The sequence below is a fragment of the Oncorhynchus kisutch genome, linkage group LG21, assembly GCF_002021735.2.
Source record: "Oncorhynchus kisutch isolate 150728-3 linkage group LG21, Okis_V2, whole genome shotgun sequence".
Classification (NCBI taxonomy): domain Eukaryota; kingdom Metazoa; phylum Chordata; class Actinopteri; order Salmoniformes; family Salmonidae; genus Oncorhynchus; species Oncorhynchus kisutch.
The window spans coordinates 11,385,693-11,405,757 of NC_034194.2; the positions used below are offsets into that span (position 1 = coordinate 11,385,693).

The 20,065-nt window shown below is 47.8% G+C and overlaps 1 protein-coding gene across 11 annotated transcripts in view; it reads right to left on the minus strand.

The window, feature by feature from the left end:
* The window catches only part of arid1b (AT-rich interactive domain 1B), a 114,002-nt gene that overhangs the window by 4,586 nt on the left and 89,351 nt on the right, over positions 1 to 20,065 (minus strand). For 9 of the 11 annotated variants that reach the window (XM_031800837.1, XM_020455343.2, XM_031800839.1 and 6 more), the window contains 11 exons: positions 18,592 to 18,758; positions 18,228 to 18,349; positions 16,561 to 16,725; positions 15,774 to 15,983; positions 15,258 to 15,471; positions 8,210 to 8,348; positions 7,873 to 8,048; positions 7,262 to 7,418; positions 6,906 to 7,022; positions 6,702 to 6,795; positions 328 to 1,135 (listed from right to left, as the gene is read on the minus strand). In XM_031800837.1, the coding sequence (XP_031656697.1) occupies positions 328 to 1,135; positions 6,702 to 6,795; positions 6,906 to 7,022; positions 7,262 to 7,418; positions 7,873 to 8,048; positions 8,210 to 8,348; positions 15,258 to 15,471; positions 15,774 to 15,983; positions 16,561 to 16,725; positions 18,228 to 18,349; positions 18,592 to 18,758 (2,369 nt within the window). The remainder of the gene's footprint in view (positions 1 to 327; positions 1,136 to 6,701; positions 6,796 to 6,905; positions 7,023 to 7,261; positions 7,419 to 7,872; positions 8,049 to 8,209; positions 8,349 to 15,257; positions 15,472 to 15,773; positions 15,984 to 16,560; positions 16,726 to 18,227; positions 18,350 to 18,591; positions 18,759 to 20,065) is intronic. The other 2 variants (XM_020455345.2, XM_031800840.1) reach the window with 1 other exon arrangement.

The following is a 20,065-nucleotide window of genomic DNA, read 5'->3' on the forward strand; positions in this document are numbered from 1 at the left end:
AATTAAGTTTGCTAATATGGGTGATAGTTAATGAGACAATTGACGGCTTACAACAGTCAAACTAGTCGTAGTAGTTTAAAGGATGAAAAAAAAAACATGGTGCAGATTGTTATAAATATATAGTTCTATTAATCGTTATTGAATCAATTTAGGCAATTTATCATGATATGGATTTTTGTCCATATCGCCCAGCTTTGCTCTACATAGTGCAATACTTTTGACCAGGGCCCATAAAGCTGTGGTGAAAAGTAGTGCATCATAAAGGGAATAAGGTGCTATTTGGGAAGCAGCCATTATGAATTTAGTTAGTATGCTTCATTCTCCTACCGGTCTCCTTGGAGGTAAGTCTGCGTCGGGCCTTGAGTTTGGGCAGGGTGGCCTCCACTGACCCCACGGGGAAGCTGATATCTCTGTGGAGAGGTAGAATGCCCTGCCCTGACATCCCTCCGCCGAGTGAGCCTGGCATGGATCCGGGCATCCCTGCCTTCTTCAGAGATGCCATGTAGGGGCCCCCATTGTTGGGGGACAGGGGCCCGGATCCCCCCATGGGCCGGGGGAAGGGCGAGGGGCTGGGGGCTCTAGAGATGTGGTTGGCCATGGCGGGGTTGGATTGGTAGGAGGAGGTGGGCTGTCTGGATGCCATTGGGGGCATGGAGGAGGCAGAGGAGGAGTGGGGTGGATACGGGGGCTGGTGCTGGCCTGGAGGTCCGGGGGGCCACTGCCCATCTGGGGAGTTCCTACCCTCTGGGTCATCCCCCGGGCCCCGTCCCAAACCAGGGTAAGGGAGCCCCTGGCCCAGTTGGCCACGGTAAGGCCCGGGGTAGCCCATGTCTGTCCTGGGGTGCCACATGTTAAGCTGTGGGCCCTCTGCAGAGGCTCCGGAAGAAGAAGGGGGCCCACCACTCATCATGGCGTGTTGCTGTGGCCCCTGGGTGGCCCCCATGCGGTCTCGGCTGTAGGGGTAAGGGTACTGGCCCTGCATGGGCCTGCGCTCTGGCCCCATGTAATTCCCTCCGTACTGGCTGTACATGCCTGGCTGCTGTCCTCCGTACTGCTGCATGCCGTAGGCCTCACCCTCATGGCGCTTAGCAGGGGGACCGTACATAACATCTGGTCCTACTGGCCTCTTATAGCCCTGAGAGGGAACACAGAACATTACACGTTAGATACTGTAGTCAGTGCATTGCAAAAATGATAGCTTCTCATTTGCAGGCGTACCTCACTCAAACATACACAGACATGTGTGACAAATGTGGGGTCACTTATAAATGTCCTTGTTTTTGAAAAAAATATTTATATATATATATATATATATGTGCTATCCATTAAAATAACATCAAATTGATCAGAAATACAGTGTTAATGTTGTAAATTAATATTGTAGCATGGAAACTGGCCAGCATTCCAGAGTCACCTCTTCGCTGTTGACATTGAGACCGGTGTTTTGCGGGTACAATTTAATTAAGCTGCCAGTTGAGGACTTGTGAGGCGTTTGTTTCTCAAACTAGATACTCTAATGTACTTTTCCTCTTGCTCAGTTGTGACCCGGGGCCTCCCACTCCTTTTTATATTCTGGTTAGAGCCAGTTTGCACTTTTCTGTGAAGGGAGTAGTACACAGCGGTGTACAAGATCTTCAGTTTCTTGGCAATTTCTCATAACAAGAATAGTTTCAGAAGAAAGTTATTTGTTTCTGGCCATTTTGAGCCTGTAATCGAACCCACAAATGCTGATGCTCAACTAGTCTAAAAAAGGCCAGTTTTATTGCTTCTTTCTTTAATCAGCAGTTTTCAGCTGTGCTAACATAATTACAAAAGGTTTTCTAATGATCAATTCGACTTTTAAAATGACAAACTTGGATTAGCTAACGCAACGTGCCATTGGAACACAGGAGTGATGGTTGCTGATAATGGGCCTCTGTCTATGTAGATATTCCATTTCCAGCTCCAATAGTCATTTACAACATTAACAATGTCTACACTGTATTTCTGGTCAATTTGAGGTTATTTTAAAGGACAGAAAAATTGCTTTTCTTTCAAAAACAAGGACATTTCTAAGTGACCCCAAACTTTTGAACGGTAGTGTATATATAAATTCACAGCAGAGAGAAATCGGGAGAAAATAGACTTCTTACAATTCACAAAAATAAAGACAACAGGTTGGAGTATACCATCTTCCACAAGACACAGAGTAGGAATACACTTTTACCCCCCCCCAGACAGTAACCACCCGGTCTACGCGGAACATACCGGCAAAGCTAACGATTATGCGGGTATGTTAAGAGTGTCATTGAACAGGCCTATAACCCGTGCTAGAGAGACTGAACGTCAACGCCTACTCACTGGCACTAACAGAAACCAAGGACAAACCAGGACAAAACGCTTGTGTTTTCCCCCACAGAGTACAGCCCAAATCCATTATATTGAAACAATGCAACATCCTCAAAAGTGATCCAAATCGAGGAGAAATCACAACATTACCCGCTCACGTTTCCCCCCCACCGTGCGCGCAATCTAGCCGACTCCGTTACGCACAGCATGCATCTACCCAAGAAGCGTGACACTTGGCTCCCGGGCTCGCCCAATGGCAATTACAAGTGTGGCCACTGTGTACAATGTGACAGTACGACCAATACTATATTTTTTTTTTATTGTAGCACCACAAATATCATATACATGCTCAAATGCGTCAGCGGGGCTGCTTATATTGGTCAAACTAAACAAGCATAGCAACTTTGCGTCGTAGAACATAAGGCTGCTATTTGCAATAAAAACATGGACTATGCCATTGCGCAACACTGCATGGAAGCCAACCATGGCTCATCTTCCTCCTTATACTTTTCACTCATAGGATAAACAAACAGAGGCTGTAACGTAACAAAATGTGAAAAAAGGGAAGGGGTCTGAATACTTTCCGAGTACACTGTATTCACACACACAGATACACCCCTTCAATTTAGTGGATTTAGTGGAAACAAGAAGCTCCCACACTGAGGTCTGTCCAAAGCTGGTCCGACCAAGCTGACTCCACACTCCAAGACTGCTTCCATCACGTGGACTGGGAGATGTTTCGTATTGCGTCAGCCAACAACATTGACGAATACGCTGATTCGGTGTGCGAGTTCATTAGAATGTGCGTTGAAGATGTCGTTCCCATAGCAACGATTAAAACATTCCCCAACCAGAAACCGTGGATTGATGGCAGCATTCGTGTGGAACTGAAGGCGCGAACCACTGCTTTTAATCAGGGCAAGGTGTCTGGTAACATGACTGAATACAAACAGTGCAGCTATTCCCTCCGCAAGGCTATCAAACAAGCTAAGCGCCAGTACAGAGACAAAGTAGAATCTCAATTCAACGGCTCAGACACAAGAGGCATGTGGCAGGGTCTACAGTCAATCACGGACTACAGGAAGAAACCCAGCCCAGTCACGGACCAGGATGTCTTGCTCCCAGGCAGACTAAACAACTTTTTTGCCCGCTTTGAGGACAATACAGTGCCACTGACACGGCCTGCAACGAAAACATGCGGTCTCTCCTTCACTGCAGCCGAAGTGAGTAAGACATTTAAACGTGTTAACCCTCGCAAGGCTGCAGGCCCAGACGGCATCCCCAGCCGCGCCCTCAGAGCATGCGCAGACCAGCTGGCCGGTGTGTTTACGGACATATTCAACCAATCCCTATACCAGTCTGCTGTTCCCACATGCTTCAAGAGGGCCACCATTGTTCCTGTTCCCAAGAAAGCTAAGGTAACTGAGCTAAACGACTACCGCCCCGTAGCACTCACATCCGTCATCATGAAGTGCTTTGAGAGACTAGTCAAGGACCATATCACCTCCACCCTACCTGACACCCTTGACCCACTCCAATTTGCTTACCGCCCAAATAGGTCCACAGACGATGCAATCTCAACCACACTGCACACTGCCCTAACCCATCTGGACAAGAGGAATACCTATGTGAGAATGCTGTTCATCGACTACAGCTCGGCATTCAACACCATAGTACCCTCCAAGCTCGTCATCAAGCTCGAGACCCTGGGTCTCGACCCCGCCCTGTGCAACTGGGTACTGGACTTCCTGACGGGCCGCCCCCAGGTGGTGAGGGTAGGCAACAACATCTCCTCCCCGCTGATCCTCAACACTGGGGCCCCACAAGGGTGCGTTCTGAGCCCTCTCCTGTACTCCCTGTTCACCCACGACTGCGCGGCCACGCACGCCTCCAACTCAATCATCAAGTTTGCGGACGACACAACAGTGGTAGGCTTGATTACCAACAACGACGAGACGGCCTACAGGGAGGAGGTGAGGGCCCTCGGAGTGTGGTGTCAGGAAAATAACCTCACACTCAACGTCAACAAAACTAAGGAGATGATTGTGGACTTCAGGAAACAGCAGAGGGAACACCCCCCCATCCACATCGATGGAACAGTAGTGGAGAGGGTAGCAAGTTTTAAGTTCCTCGGCATACACATCACAGACAAACTGAATTGGTCCACTCACACAGACAGCATCGTGAGGAAGGCGCAGCAGCGCCTCTTCAACCTCAGGAGGCTGAAGAAATTCGGCTTGTCACCAAAAGCACTCACAAACTTCTACAGATGCACAATCGAGAGCATCCTGGCGGGCTGTATCACCGCCTGGTATGGCAACTGCACCGCCCTCAACCGTAAGGCTCTCCAGAGGGTAGTGAGGTCTGCACAACGCATCACCGGGGGCAAACTACCTGCCCTCCAGGACACCTACACCACCCGATGCTACAGGAAGGCCATAAAGATCATCAAGGACATCAACCACCCGAGCCACTGCCTGTTCACCCCGCTGTCATCCAGAAGGCGAGGTCAGTACAGGTGCATCAAAGCTGGGACCGAGAGACTGAAAAACAGCTTCTATCTCAAGGCCATCAGACTGTTAAACAGCCACCACTAACATTGAGTGGCTACTGCCAACACACTGTCAATGCCACTGACTCTATTCCAGCCACTTTAATCATGGGAATTGATGGGAAATGATGTAAATATATCACTAGCCACTTTAAACAATGCTACCTTATATAATGTTACTTACCCTACATTATTCATCTCATATGCATACGTAGATACTGTACTCTATATCATCGACTGCATCCTTATGTAATACATGTATCACTAGCCACTTTAACTATGCCACTTGGTTTACATACTCATCTCATATGTATATACTGTACTCGATATCATCTACTGTATCTTGCCTATGCTGCTCTGTACCATCACTCATTCATATATCCTTATGTACATATTCTTTATCCCTTTACATTGTGTATAAGACAGTAGTTTTTTTTGGAATTGTTAGTTAGATTACTTGTTCGTTATTACTGCATTGTCGGAACTAGAAGCACAAGCATTTCGCTACACTCGCATTAACATCTGCTAACCATGTGTATGTGACAAATAAATTTGATTTGATTGGATTTGATTTTGATTTGGCTATTTCAGCCACAGCCATTGCTGACAGCTGTATAAAATCGAGTACACAGCCATGCAATCTCCATAGACAAACATTGGCAGTAGAATAGACTTACTAAAGAGCTCAGTGACTTTCAATGTGGCACTGTCATAGGATGCCATCTTTCCAACAAGTCAGTCCGTCAAATTTCTGCCCTGATAGGGGCTGCTATTGTGAAGTCGAAACATCTAGAGCAACCACGGCTCAGTCGGGAAGTTGTGGGCCACACAAGCTCACAGAACGGGACCGGAGAGTGCTGAAGCACATCTGTCTTCGGTTGTAACACTCACTACAGAGTTCCAAACTGCCTCTGGAAGCAATGTCAACGCAATAACTTTTACCTCGGGAGCTTCATGAAATGGATTTCGATGGCCGAGCAGCCGCACGCACACACAAGCCTAAGATCACTAGCAACAAGACATGTCAGGGGTGAAAGATTTAACTTCTTCCCGGTAAGGGACATCTTTGTGTGCACGTGCGTTCCCCAAAAACATTTATGGGCATATTTAACAGGCCTGGCCCTGGACGTTCTGCCGCCCTAGGCGAGACAAAAAAAACTCCTATCCCAGTTAAACTAGAATGGTGTGCAGCAGGGGTCGGCAATAGGTTTGGCCTTGTGGCAATTCTCAGTTAATAGTTGGCAGAACATAACTCTATTCCCTATTCATAGGCAAATGCATCTGGTTAGTAGGTTATAGAAATCAGTTCAATGTCAATAACATATCCTAATATATTCAATCTGATTACAATGATAAAATCAGCAATGTCTCTATTCAATTTTTTTTTTAAGTAAGCTTCCTGGCTATTCATCTGTTGCTGGACCCAACAACTGAAGTGCTTTCCTGAAACCTGCCTGGGTTTAAACATCTACAATAATTGAAGGCCGCAGCTCAGCTTCAGAATGTCAGAGACTAATCAATATACTGTATCTCCGCACGCATCAGAGTCCCATCTTTTGTTTGTTTTTAAATCATGCTGTACTAGACAGTTTTCTTGACATTTAGTTGTAATTATTCTGATAGGGCTCATGTTTTACCAGTACGGACCTTACTTTTCCCCCTGCATGATGTGCTGACCATTTCTTAGTAGACCGCTAATCGAGTTGAGTTTAAACTTCACTTTGCATTGAAATGGCTAAGTTAGTCTATTTTCCCAGGTCACTTCCAATAGATTCAGTAGCTTAAGCACAATGCCCTCTAGGAACGGGAGGCTGGGACTGACCTGTTGCTGTGGATACATTCCAGGCTGGTGAGAGCCGTAGGGCATGGGGCCGTGAGGGTATTGCTGCTGCCCGTAACTCTCATGTCCATGTGGTCTGTGGTGGAGGAGGATGACACCAGTTAGAACACAGATAGATGGGGACAAGGGCGTGTTTCTGCGCAATGCTAAACTGATGATCACCATTAGCCTAGACGGACGTCTTACCTCTGCTGAGGGTATCTGTTGGCAGAGTACATGCTGGGGTCACCGCTGGAAGGTCCCATATTGTTCTGACCCCCAGGGGGAGCCATACCCCCCTCTGGACCCATCACATGGTCTGGTCTGGAAGGTAGGAGGAAACAATTATTTTGAGCATTTATAGAACTCTCTGATCAATGTCTCTGACTCGTGATTTACCATTAATAATATATTTTTTATAATAGAGTGCCGTGCCTCAACTTTTGATCCAGCATTCGATTTGAAGGTGGCACCTCTACTCCAGTTGTTTGAGCACGAAACACCCCTTTTCCTACAGGTATAACACCCAGCGATGCATCTACTATGGTTAGCAGAATACACACCTTCTGTCGTAGCCAGGCCCGTAGGGGTACTGTGGCCGCGTGCCGGGGCCCATGCCCATCCCTGGCATGGCTCTTGAGGGAGGACCACGGGGGTACATATCCTGCACGGCACCGCTGGGCATCTGACCTGGTCCATAGGACTCACTGCCCCCTGGCCCTGTGGAGGGAGAATAGACATGGTATTGTATATACTGTATGTAGAGTACGTGTCAACACTAAGTCAGCACCCTTTCACCAGGTCAAATTCCTTGGTACGTGTAAATGCACTTTGCAAATACAGGCGATTCAGATGTCATCAGCAATCATAATCATGTCAAGCGTTATCCAAGGCAAGGGTGTGTAGTACATCAGTTGACCACTGGGTGGAAACATAGTCTAAGGAAACAATCATCCCTACAGAGCGTTTTTTTTTATACATTGGATCTGATGGCCTAACCAAAAACAAGGACGAAAAAGACGTTTAAAAAGTACCAGACCATATCCTATTCAGACAATAGGCGTATTATGTAGATTTTCATCTAATTCACAGTGCACACACGCAATGGGGATAATACCAGTGTATGACTGCACTGTGTTATGCTACGTGTTTTAAGATCGCCTGGTCCACTCACCTTTCTGGGGCCCTCCATAGAGGTCCTTGTTGGCGTCGTACTGCATCCTCATGGAGGGGTCTGAACTACCGCCACTCTGCTGGTAGGGGGCGCCAGAGGGCATAGGCCCTCGCTTGTGGAAGGCAGGGTCACTGATCTCTGAGAAGGGATCCTGGACACGGATACCACCACTGTTCCTGAGGCAGACACATACAGGAGGGGTGAGGAGGACAAGAAAGGATGATACAAAGGGTATCGATGTGTGTGTACAGTAAGACTAAGTCACACACACAAACATACACAGAAACACAGACATCCCTACAACACACTGAGTGGCCCCCTGGGCCCTGGCCTCTACCTGTTTCCTGGCTGTGGGGTCATGTGTCCGTGGGGTGTGGTGGCTGGGGTCGGGCGCTTCATACCCTCTGGCATCTCACTCATGGAGCTGCTGCCTGTAGACTGGGGGGTATGGGGGCCCTGTAGGGAGCCGGAGTTGGCTGGGGGGAAAATGAGCAACGGCAGTCAAAATTGTAAAACTAAATAAATAGAGTTCTGGTAAATGTAACAGCCGGCTAATGGAGTAAGATACTGAACACTTTTTGTATTTAAGAAATATTGACTGATTGATTACACAACAAACATGGGGGCCCTACAGGGAGCCTGAGGGAAAAGACACAGCCATTCAGCATATTTTTTTCCATTTTATTTAAGTCTTTTAAGAACAAATACTTATTTACAATGACGGCCTAGGAACAGTGGGTTAACTGCCTTGTTTAGGGGCAGAACGACAGATTTTTTTTTTGTACCTTGTCAGCTCGGGGGATTCGATCTAACAACCTTTCGGTTACTGGCCCAACGCTCTAACCACGAGGCTACCTGCTGCCCCATATAGAGATATGTACAGTGGGTATAGAAAGTCACCACCCCCTTTCAAAATGTTCACCTTTTTTTGCCTTTTCCCCTTTATTTACACACAGTAACCCACAATATCCAAGCGGAAAAATATACATATAAAAACTCAAAGAATGTATTTGAAAGTAAAACTGTCAAATACCCTATTTGAATAAGTGAACCCCCCCCCCCCCCCCCCCCCCCAGAATTGCAAACTTGCTGGGGTTTAACCAACCACCTTCCAGATCACAAATCAAGCTAATTGGCTTCCATCTGTGATCAATTGTAGTAACTGATTAGTTCAGAATAAAAGCAGTAGTTCAATTCAAAGCAAAGAATCCACTATGGGCGGAAAGGTACTTTCAAATGATCTACGAGATAAAGTTGTGGAAAGGCACAAGTCAGGGGATGGATATAAAAAGATTTTGTCTATCCCTCTGAGCACAGGTAAGACCATTATTAAGAAGAGGAAGGGGTATGGCACCACCCAGAACCTGCATAGATCAGGCCCTCCCTCCAAACTGGATGACCGGGAGGAGGAGGAGGAGACTGATCAGAGTGGCTAAGAAACCAATGGTGACTTTGAAGGAGCTTGTGACCACGATATCACAAGCACTCCACAAATATGGCAAAATACTTTGCCGAAAAGCACATTGTAGATTCCGAGAGTTTCTGTGGCCAGATGAGACCAATTTTACTTCTTGGCCTGAACGCAAAACTATATGTTTGGCGAAAACCCAATACATCTTTCCACCCAAAGAACACCACACCTACGGTAAAGACCACCACGCCTACAGCAAAGACCACCACGCCTACAGCAAAGCCCACTACGCCTACAGTAAAGAACACCACGCCTACAGCAAAGACCGCCACGCCTACAGCAAAGACCGCCACACCTACAGCAAAGACCGCCACGCCTACAGCAAAGACCGCCACGCTTACAGCAAAGACCGCCACGCCTACAGCAAAGACCGCCACGCCTACAGTAAAGAACACCACGCCTACAGTAAAGAACACCACACCTACAGTAAGGAACACCACGCCTACAGTAAGGAACACCACGCCTACAGTAAAGAACACCACGCCTACAGTAAAGAACACCACGCCTACAGTAAAGAAAAACCACGCCTACAGTAAGGAACACAACACCTACAGTAAGGAACACCACGCCTACAGTAAAGAACACCACACCTACAGTAAGGAACACCACGCCTACAGTAAAGAACACCACGCCTACAGTAAAGAACACCACGCCTACAGTAAAGAAAAACCACGCCTACAGTAAGGAACACCACACCTACAGTAAGGAACACCACGCCTACAGTAAAGAACACCACACCTACAGTAAGGAACACCACGCCTACAGTAAGGAACACCACGCCTACAGTAAAGAACACCACGCCTACAGTAAAGAACACCACGCCTACAGTAAAGAACACCACGCGTACAGTAAGGAACACCACGCCTACAGTAAGGAACACCACGCCTACAGTAAGGAACACCACGCCTACAGTAAAGAACACCACGCCTACAGTAAAGAACACCACGCCTACAGTAAAGAACACCACGCCTACAGTAAGGAACACCACGCCTACAGTAAAGAACACCACACCTACAGTAAGGAACACCACGCCTACAGTAAGGAACACCACGCCTACATTAAGGAACACCACGCCTACAGTAAAGAACACCACGCCTACAGTAAAGAACACCACGCCTACAGTAAAGAAAAACCACGCCTACAGTAAGGAACACCACACCTACAGTAAGGAACACCACGCCTACAGTAAAGAACACCACACCTACAGTAAGGAACACCACGCCTACAGTAAGGAACACCACGCCTACAGTAAAGAACACCACGCCTACAGTAAAGAACACCACGCCTACAGTAAAGAAAAACCACGCCTACAGTAAGGAACACCACACCTACAGTAAGGAACACCACGCCTACAGTAAAGAACACCACACCTACAGTAAGGAACACCACGCCTACAGTAAGGAACACCACGCCTACAGTAAAGAACACCACGCCTACAGTAAAGAACACCACGCCTACAGTAAAGAACACCACGCGTACAGTAAGGAACACCACGCCTACAGTAAGGAACACCACGCCTACAGTAAAGAACACCACGCCTACAGTAAAGAACACCACGCCTACAGTAAAGAACACCACGCCTACAGTAAGGAACACCACGCCTACAGTAAGGAACACCACGCCTACAGTAAAGAACACCACACCTACAGTAAGGAACACCACGCCTACAGTAAGGAACACCACGCCTACATTAAGGAACACCACGCCTACAGTAAAGAACACCACGCCTACAGTAAAGAACACCACGCCTACAGTAAAGAACACCACGCGTACAGTAAGGAACACCACGCCTACAGTAAGGAACACCACGCCTACAGTAAAGAACACCACGCCTACAGTAAAGAACACCACGCCTACAGTAAAGAACACCACGCCTACAGTAAAGAACACCACACCTACAGTAAGGAACACCACGCCTACAGTAAAGAACACCACACCTACAGTAAGGAACACCACGCCTACAGTAAGGAACACCACGCCTACAGTAAAGAACACCACGCCTACAGTAAAGAACACCACGCGTACAGTAAGGAACACCACGCCTACAGTAAGGAACACCACGCCTACAGTAAAGAACACCACGCCTACAGTAAAGAACACCACGCCTACAGTAAAGAACACCACGCCTACAGTAAGGAACACCACGCCTACAGTAAAGAACACCACGCCTACAGTAAGGAACACCACGCCTACAGTAAGGAACACCACGCCTACATTAAGGAACACCACGCCTACAGTAAAGAACACCACGCCTACAGTAAAGAACACCACGCCTACAGTAAAGAAAAACCACGCCTACAGTAAGGAACACCACACCTACAGTAAGGAACACCACGCCTACAGTAAAGAACACCACACCTACAGTAAGGAACACCACGCCTACAGTAAGGAACACCACGCCTACAGTAAAGAACACCACGCCTACAGTAAAGAACACCACGCCTACAGTAAAGAAAAACCACGCCTAGAGTAAGGAACACCACACCTACAGTAAGGAACACCACGCCTACAGTAAAGAACACCACACCTACAGTAAGGAACACCACGCCTACAGTAAGGAACACCACGCCTACAGTAAAGAACACCACGCCTACAGTAAAGAACACCACGCCTACAGTAAAGAACACCACGCGTACAGTAAGGAACACCACGCCTACAGTAAGGAACACCACGCCTACAGTAAAGAACACCACGCCTACAGTAAAGAACACCACGCCTACATTAAGGAACACCACGCCTACAGTAAAGAACACCACGCCTACAGTAAAGAACACCACGCCTACAGTAAAGAACACCACGCGTACAGTAAGGAACACCACGCGTACAGTAAGGAACACCACGCCTACAGTAAAGAACACCACGCCTACAGTAAAGAACACCACGCCTACAGTAAAGAACACCACGCCTACAGTAAAGAACACCACGCCTACAGTAAGGAACACCACGCCTACAGTAAGGAACACCACGCCTACAGTAAGGAACACCACGCCTACAGTAAAGAACACCACGCCTACAGTAAAGAACACCACGCCTACAGTAAGGAACACCACGCCTACAGTAAAGAACACCACACCTACAGTAAGGAACACCACGCCTACAGTAAGGAACACCACGCCTACATTAAGGAACACCACGCCTACAGTAAAGAACACCACGCCTACAGTAAAGAACACCACGCCTACAGTAAAGAACACCACGCCTACAGTAAAGCACGGCAGTGGCAGCATCCTGTTGTGGGGGTGTTTCTCTTCAGCAGGGACTGGAGCGCTTGTCAGGACAGAAGGGTAAATGGACAGTGCAAAATACCGACAGATTCTTGAGGAGAACCTGCAGCCCTCTGCCAGGAAGTTGAAAATGGGGCGATGGCTCACGTTTCCACATGACAATGACGCAAAGTACACCGCCAAAGCAACCGTACGGTGGCTGAAGGATAAGAAGGTGAATGTCCTTGAGTGTCGTAGTCAGAGCCCTGACCTAAATCCCATCGAGAATCTGTGGGATGACTTGAAGAGTGCAGTCCATGAGCGGTCACCATGCAATTTGACTGAGCTTGAACAATTTTGCAAGGAAGAATGGGCAAATAAAGCACAGTCTAGGTGTGCAAAGTTAGTAGAGACGTATTCAGAGACTCATGGCTGTAATTGAATAATTGAAGCAAAAGGTGGTTCTACCAAGTATTAACTCGGGGGGGGGGGGGGGTTTCACTTATCCAAATAGGCTATTTTACTGTTTTTATTTTTAATATATTTTCAGAGTAAAAAAAAAGAAAGAAGAAGGTATCTTGAACATTGTGGTTTATTGTGTGTAAATAAAATTAAAAAGTCGGATTTGATGTGTTTTCAACAAAAGGTGAACATTTTCAAGGGGGGGGGGTGATTTTCTATACCTACTGTATGTACAGTATAAGTAAGCCTCGTCAGAACCAGAACGCCCCAGAGGGAAGGAGCCCATCTTCTGTTTGTCTAGAGGTAGAGATATGCATCTAAATCTGTGTTGTACATATGGAATTTGGGAAAGAAAGATGCTTCGAACTCAATGTCTGAGAAGAACAACATTGTACGAGATAATTATGAGTACTTAAATGTAAAAAAATCTATGATACATGTACAATACAGCACGGGTACAACAATGTTACCTCTCTGATTCAGGCTAGATGGATCCACAAGCCGGCTCTGCTATGTATGATGACTGCTTAGTCTAGCAATAACGTCAGCTTCCCAAAAAGTAGTGCACCATATAGGGAATAGGGTGCCATTTGGGATGCATGCAATTAATTCAGAATTTTACATTCTGGCATCTCCTTATATCAAAATGACTGTTCTCATTAACGATACAAGACCAGAATAAAAGAAACCTGACATTTTTTTTTTTTTACAATTCAAGAAATTATTAAAAACCCTGTCTGTAATAATATGAGGCAGAGAAAGAGAGGCAGAGAGAGAGAGGCAGAGAGAGAGGCAGAGAGAATTGGCTGGCCAGGTCAATGTGTTTGTAAATGAGAGGTGTTTCAAAAGTAAACAATGAAGTGGTTCAGCCACACGCCATCGCTCTCCCCCTCTCCCCTTCTCTCTCTGAGCGTGTGAACCCACATGACCCCACCACAATCAGGCGGGGAGAGAGAGACAAAGAGAGAGAAAAAAAAATGCTGCCTCACTGGTCCATCTGTCTGTGGGAAACTAGGTCAGACGGAGGTCACTGTTGTTTATATCCCAGACAGCCACACCACACTCCTCCCTCTCCTATTCATCTTCTCTAGGGGGAAGGGATATTCCCTTGGCAGCTCTACCCCCCCCCCCCCACGGTCTTAGCTGTGTTCCCCCCCTCTTTCGCTCTCCCTCTGACATCAACCATCTCGCCTGAGGGGGGAGGGGGGGGGAGGGGGGATCCTACAGCTGGCTGTCTGACAGCTCTCCCCTCTCCCTCCCTCTCGCAGTTTGACACAATCACCTGTCAGACAGAAATAGACCCACGTGCTGGGAGGGCGCAGGGAGGGAGTAGCCAGCCCAGGGAGAATGGAGATGGATTAAATGGAGGGCCGGATGACTGAGCAGAGGATGTGCTTAGATTAGACACACCGTACGGGGCTGCCTGTGGATGTATGCATATTCCCCTGTTCATGCCTGTGTATGATGACTATGGACGGGTGTACATATTTGTCAACCACAGCAGCAGGTAGCTTATCACTCTCGTCTACACACACAGCATTCACACCTTGGACGTACAGCAGGTGTTACACACAATGACTTGTTGTAATCTTCCTATATCTACAGAGGAATGGGTGAAGGGCGGTAAACTCACCGCATGTGGGACATAGCATAGATGAATGCGTTAAAACAGGTCTGTATTGTACTGGTTGGTTGTTTAGCAACAAAAAAAACAGGACACGCGCGCAACTATGGGGCAAAACAGATGGGGTTGGCTGTTAATTGAAATGTTAATTGAAAATATAAATACATTTGCACCATGAGCACTTGTTGTCTCTCAAATACATCGTTACAGTTGTCGGTTAGCTAGCTAAACACTTTAGCCGTATTAGCATTGACATCAGTCAAAACACCTCAAAACAAGACGTGGTGTCAAGAACAAGATACGACTGGCTGAAACGAGCCACCTACGGCAGCTTCTTGTCACTGCGGCAAGCCATCTGGCCGTTCAGAAGCATAACACCAGCACGGCCTTCCGGGCCACATCGATGCGCTCCCATCGTTTTCGTGACGTTGTCAGCCAACCCGTCTGTGTCACAAGCAACAGGTCACAGCTCAGTGACGTGGCTACAGTTCCTAGTAAAGTAAGCCTTGTCCCGAGCCGGCACGACCCAGAGGGCATGAGCCTACCTCCTGGACAACGCCCACCGCTTTACTGATTCAAACAGAATTACAACACACGATATACATATCTCCATCGCTCTACTCACCTGGTGAGGGCGGCTGGATCCTAGCCTGGTGCGCCTGGGCCTGTTTCTTGGTTTCTCCCGGGATCTCCAGCGGCGGCTCCTCTCCCCGCTCCACTTTACACTCGAAGGCAAACAGGTAATGGATGTACTGCTTCTTCAGAGAGCTGGCGGAGCTGCTGGACGTGCCCACGTTGAGGTGGGTAGACAGCTCCCTCCACTTCTTACTCTTGTTCACCTGTAGAGGGAAGGGGGGGGGGGGGGGGCATGGCCAACAGGAGACTGAGCAACCAGAGTTGGGTATGAAAGCGTATATGATCTGGTAGCACTAGGATGGATGGGCGACATAGGCCGTAAATAGCGATCGGTGACGTAAGGGGCTGTCTGATGGAAATACGAATGAGGTGTAGATGCAGCACACCTACTGCTTAAAGTCTCCAGCCTATCTTTCCTGTGATCAGCCAGCATTTTCCCCACTAACGGTTCAGATTGGGGAAGCTGATCCTATATCTGTACCTAGGGGAAGCCACTTAGACTCACCATAGCCAGGCCTCCTATCTCTCGGACAGACAGATAGAGGCGGCATAGGTCCAGGGGCTTCTTGCCCACGGCAGGCAGCATGGGTACGGGCGTGCCCCTCTCCTCCATGAAGGTCAGGTAGCGGTCCACCCACATCCTTCTCTCGGGCTCCCCGCCCATCTCATACAGGATGCGGATCTTCTCATTGGTCATGGTGGCCGGGCTGGGTTTCTAAAGGGGTGGGGCATATAGTAGAGGTGGGGAGGTCAGTCAGGGCTACCACTGTTGTCATTGGTTATGGACGCTTACAGACTGATGTGATCAACATCCAGGTTTACATTATTAGACTTGGTTGTTGTTGTATATTCCATTCAAACCCAGTTGAATGGCAGCTATACAGCCAGGTAGGTCCCACGGCTGTCAAACAGAAACGGAGCATGTGTCACATCTACCCCATGTGACACAGGTCCACAGGATTGGAGAACTTTCTCATTAACACAATCAATCATCCGAACAATAATACGCAATACAAACTAGAGCGTTTCATGTGACAAGAGAAGCATTTGAGATATTGTGGGGCAGCAGGACTGCCAGGTAACCAGCACCGTATGGGAAAGAGGTAGGAGGAAAGAGAGTGTTAGAAGGGAATCCTTTGTCCAGCTCCAATTGCATGCATTTCTTAATAAGAAAGTCTCGGTCACAAATAACGACAACACAATCACATTTCAGGCGTCAAAAAACAAAGACACACAAAATAAAATAAAAAATTGTAAACAACAAGCTGAGTAAAAGTGCTTGAGGCACTTACAGGGCTGGTGGGGGTCTTTGGCCAGGCCCCAGCGACAGCAGGGTGGCTGCTAATGATATCTCTGCTGTCCTGCGCCCCGTGACAAGAGGACAGACTAGCAGGGCTGGGGGACAGGGGACATGGGGTGGGGGGCTGGGACATACACTGAGAGGAGCTGTAGCGGTCCTGCGACGGGGAATAGACGGAAACAAAAACATAAAACACACGCACGCCGCACGTACACGTGATGAGAGAGATTTCAGGTCGGACTTTCATACACTTTCTCACAAAAACATAGTCAAACAATCATGCAAAACCTTCCCTCAAAGGCATCCTGTGAGTGAGCACTCAGCGGTCTGCAGCCAACGCGTACGCGTGTGTAACTACCCTACGGAGAAACCCCACAGAGAAACCCGAGCCAGTATGCAACCTATCGCCTGCCTCGCTCGCTATTTCTCTGCGTCCCCCCCCCCCCCCCTTTCCTCTCCCCGATGGCCCTTCTCTCAGTCACACCTGGAGACTATCAGGCAGGTTTGACTGGCTTCAAAATATTCCAACACAATTGGAAAATCACACGGTGGAAACTACACGGTGAGAGCAGCCATACAGACGGGTTTGAGCAACAGCATTCTAGGGCAGGCAGCCAAACAGGAGCAGGCGAGGAGCTTTAGCACCAAAGGCCCACAGCCGTTATTACTAGTACTCTTATGTTCTCACGAGTTGAAACATGAAGCCATGCTAGCTACTGCTGCGGTCTTTGCCCTGACAGCAGAAACGCACAAAGCCAGGCAAATATAGGAGGAGTGATCATTAACTAGACCTGAGACAGAGCAGAAATAACAGAAGTTCCTCACAGACGAGTTGGGCTGACAGACCTCTTTCAGTTGTTTGTGATCAAGAGGCCTTTCTCACCAGCCGGTAATGAGGTGAACAGACTCAAATGAACGCGGGAAGGAGAAGGAAAAAAAAGTTGTTCACATTCACACAACTATGTCTGGAACTAAGAGGAGGAGTACAAATACCAAACTAAACCAGCGAGAGGGGAATTTGAAACAAGGGAGGGAGGGGAATTTGAAACAAGGGAGGGAGGGAGGGGGGTGAAACGAGAGAGAGAGAAAAAAACAGGAAAACCCCAAAAGAAGCTCTGACAAGAGAAATGGGAGCCTGTGAGAGAGAGCATTGTGAACAGTAACAAGTTCTTTGCAGTTGACTGGAGACAGGTTATTTTGGTATGCCTGTCTGTCAGACATCCAAAATCAGTCAAAAAAGACACTCACTCACACAGTCATGAGTGGGGTAATAATGACGAACAATATGCTGAAGAGAGAGCATGAAAAGCCTTTTTTAATACAAAATGGCACCGCTATAAAGCAGTATTTATTTTGGCTTCCACTCTCCCAGTAGGCACAGAAGAAGACTATGATAGAGATGGAGAAAGCGAACCGATGTCAGTGATTCTTCCTTTAGAAAATCCTCACGACTCAAGAATGTTTTTCTCAATTCTCTGTGTTCCTTTTTGTCTGCTGCCTCGTTAGATGCGGTGTTTGCTGCGCTTTGCCACATTCAGGTTCCTCATCCAAACACATGCATTATTAGGACATGCTTTCAGAGGCACTGGCAGGAAACGAGTACGTGTAAAAGGGACGGAGAGGAAAAGCGGATGCCTCTGTTAGAGCGATAGCTGGTACCTTGGGTTTAGGTGGTGGTTCGACGGCAGGGGCAGGAGTGTTGCCCTCCCTGTGCTGCTCTGGAGGCCTCCGTTTGGGGTCAGGGGGACCCACCATCCCCTCTCCTCCCATCTGCATGGGCCCTGTGGCGACGGGAAAGGGGGTTAGGCTCTTGTTCACTGTTATACTGGGGCTTGTCTGTCTGGTATACATGTAAAAAGACGTTGGACATTGGGCTAGTTAGCGAGTTTCGACCCAGATCTGTTTGTTTGTGTTTTACAGCCAACTCCTATGGCCATGAATGATCATATGAGTTGGCTATACAACACAAACAGATCTGGGAACAGGCTATTAGTTAGCTGCCTTGTCAGAATGCATGGCATACCTGAGGGTGGGGGTGCGTTGTAGAGGGGGTGGGGCCCCTGTGGGGTCATCCTTCCAGAGGTGTTAGCCCCTGGCTGCTGGCTGTAGAGGCCTCCAGGGCTGGGGCCCACACCTCCGGGGCCCATGGGGTTCATGCCTGGGTGGTGCGGCATGGGGGTCATTCCCTGCCTGAAAACCAGAGCAAGAGTTTGGATTAGTCATTTACCATCACCTTAATACATAACATCATTACCAAAGGCATTATATTCATACAGTACACTCAACTATCAGTGGAGGCTAGTGAGCGGAGGACAGCTCACAGTTCTGGCTGGAATGGAATGAACAGAACCGTCTCAAACACCGGGAAACCATATTCATTCCGGTTCAGCCATTACTAGGAGTCGGTCCGCCGGTTTAAAGTGCCACCAGTCTCCGCTGTTATACAGTACATTCAAGTTGAACTGACGGACAGATGGAAGTATTGGTAGATTGAGGGATTTTAGTTGTGAGCAAGAGACAATATGAATAGTGCATGTCGGTAATGAAAAGCAGTCCGGCAGCAGCTTTTCTCAACGCCTCAAAGAAAACACGCTGTTAAAACAGAAGAAGGAGAGCGAACATTTACAACACTAAATCCTGGGGGGGGGGGGGGGGGGGAATAATATGCACATCTAAAGGCTGGGGAGTAGTGAGAAGAAACCCCCTTGTGTTCACTGCTCCCACCCACCCTCAAGCTCCCTGTGCACCACACAGAGGGTGCATCCTAATAATGTCTCCTTCCCCCCCAAAGTGTGCACTCGTTCACTTCCCTTCACCGATTCAAAGGGAAATTACTGGTATAAGAAATATAGTGGAAACTCCTTCTAGCTCATGCCTACACAAATCCAATGCTTTTAGATTTGTGGGAAGTAGTGAATGAGTGCACACTTCAGGAGAAAAGAAAGATTATTGGGAAGTACTCAAACACAGCACACGCCTCGATTCCTCCCTCTTCATTTCCCTTAGAGGGGAAATTAAATGAGTAACGTCCCCGACCTCTATTGGAGTAACACGTCCATACCCAACCAGTACCAAATGGTACCATATTCCCTGCATGGAGCACTACTTTTGACCAGGGCCCAAAGGGTGTCATTTGGGATACAACCATTGTCTTCTCCCACCCCCGTACAAACATTCATTCCTCTCCCAATCCACTGATGCTAAGAATGAGACCATCTACATTACCAATTAAATCAATACTAAACTAATGGAGCTAACAATCCAACCAATGCTACAGGGGATTGGATTTACCTTCCCTCTCTCACTCTGTCTGACAGAAATGTTCCCTCAAATTTTTGGGGGCCACTGAGCAAATTTCAGGTCTGTGCAACTTCCATCACACGTTTATTGTGAACACTGAGGCTGTACCCGCTTTAAGTTACAGTTTCAGACAGAGGTCAAGTAGGCTACTGTGGCTATTTGATCATAATGTAGGCCTACCAGAGTGGCCTACTGTC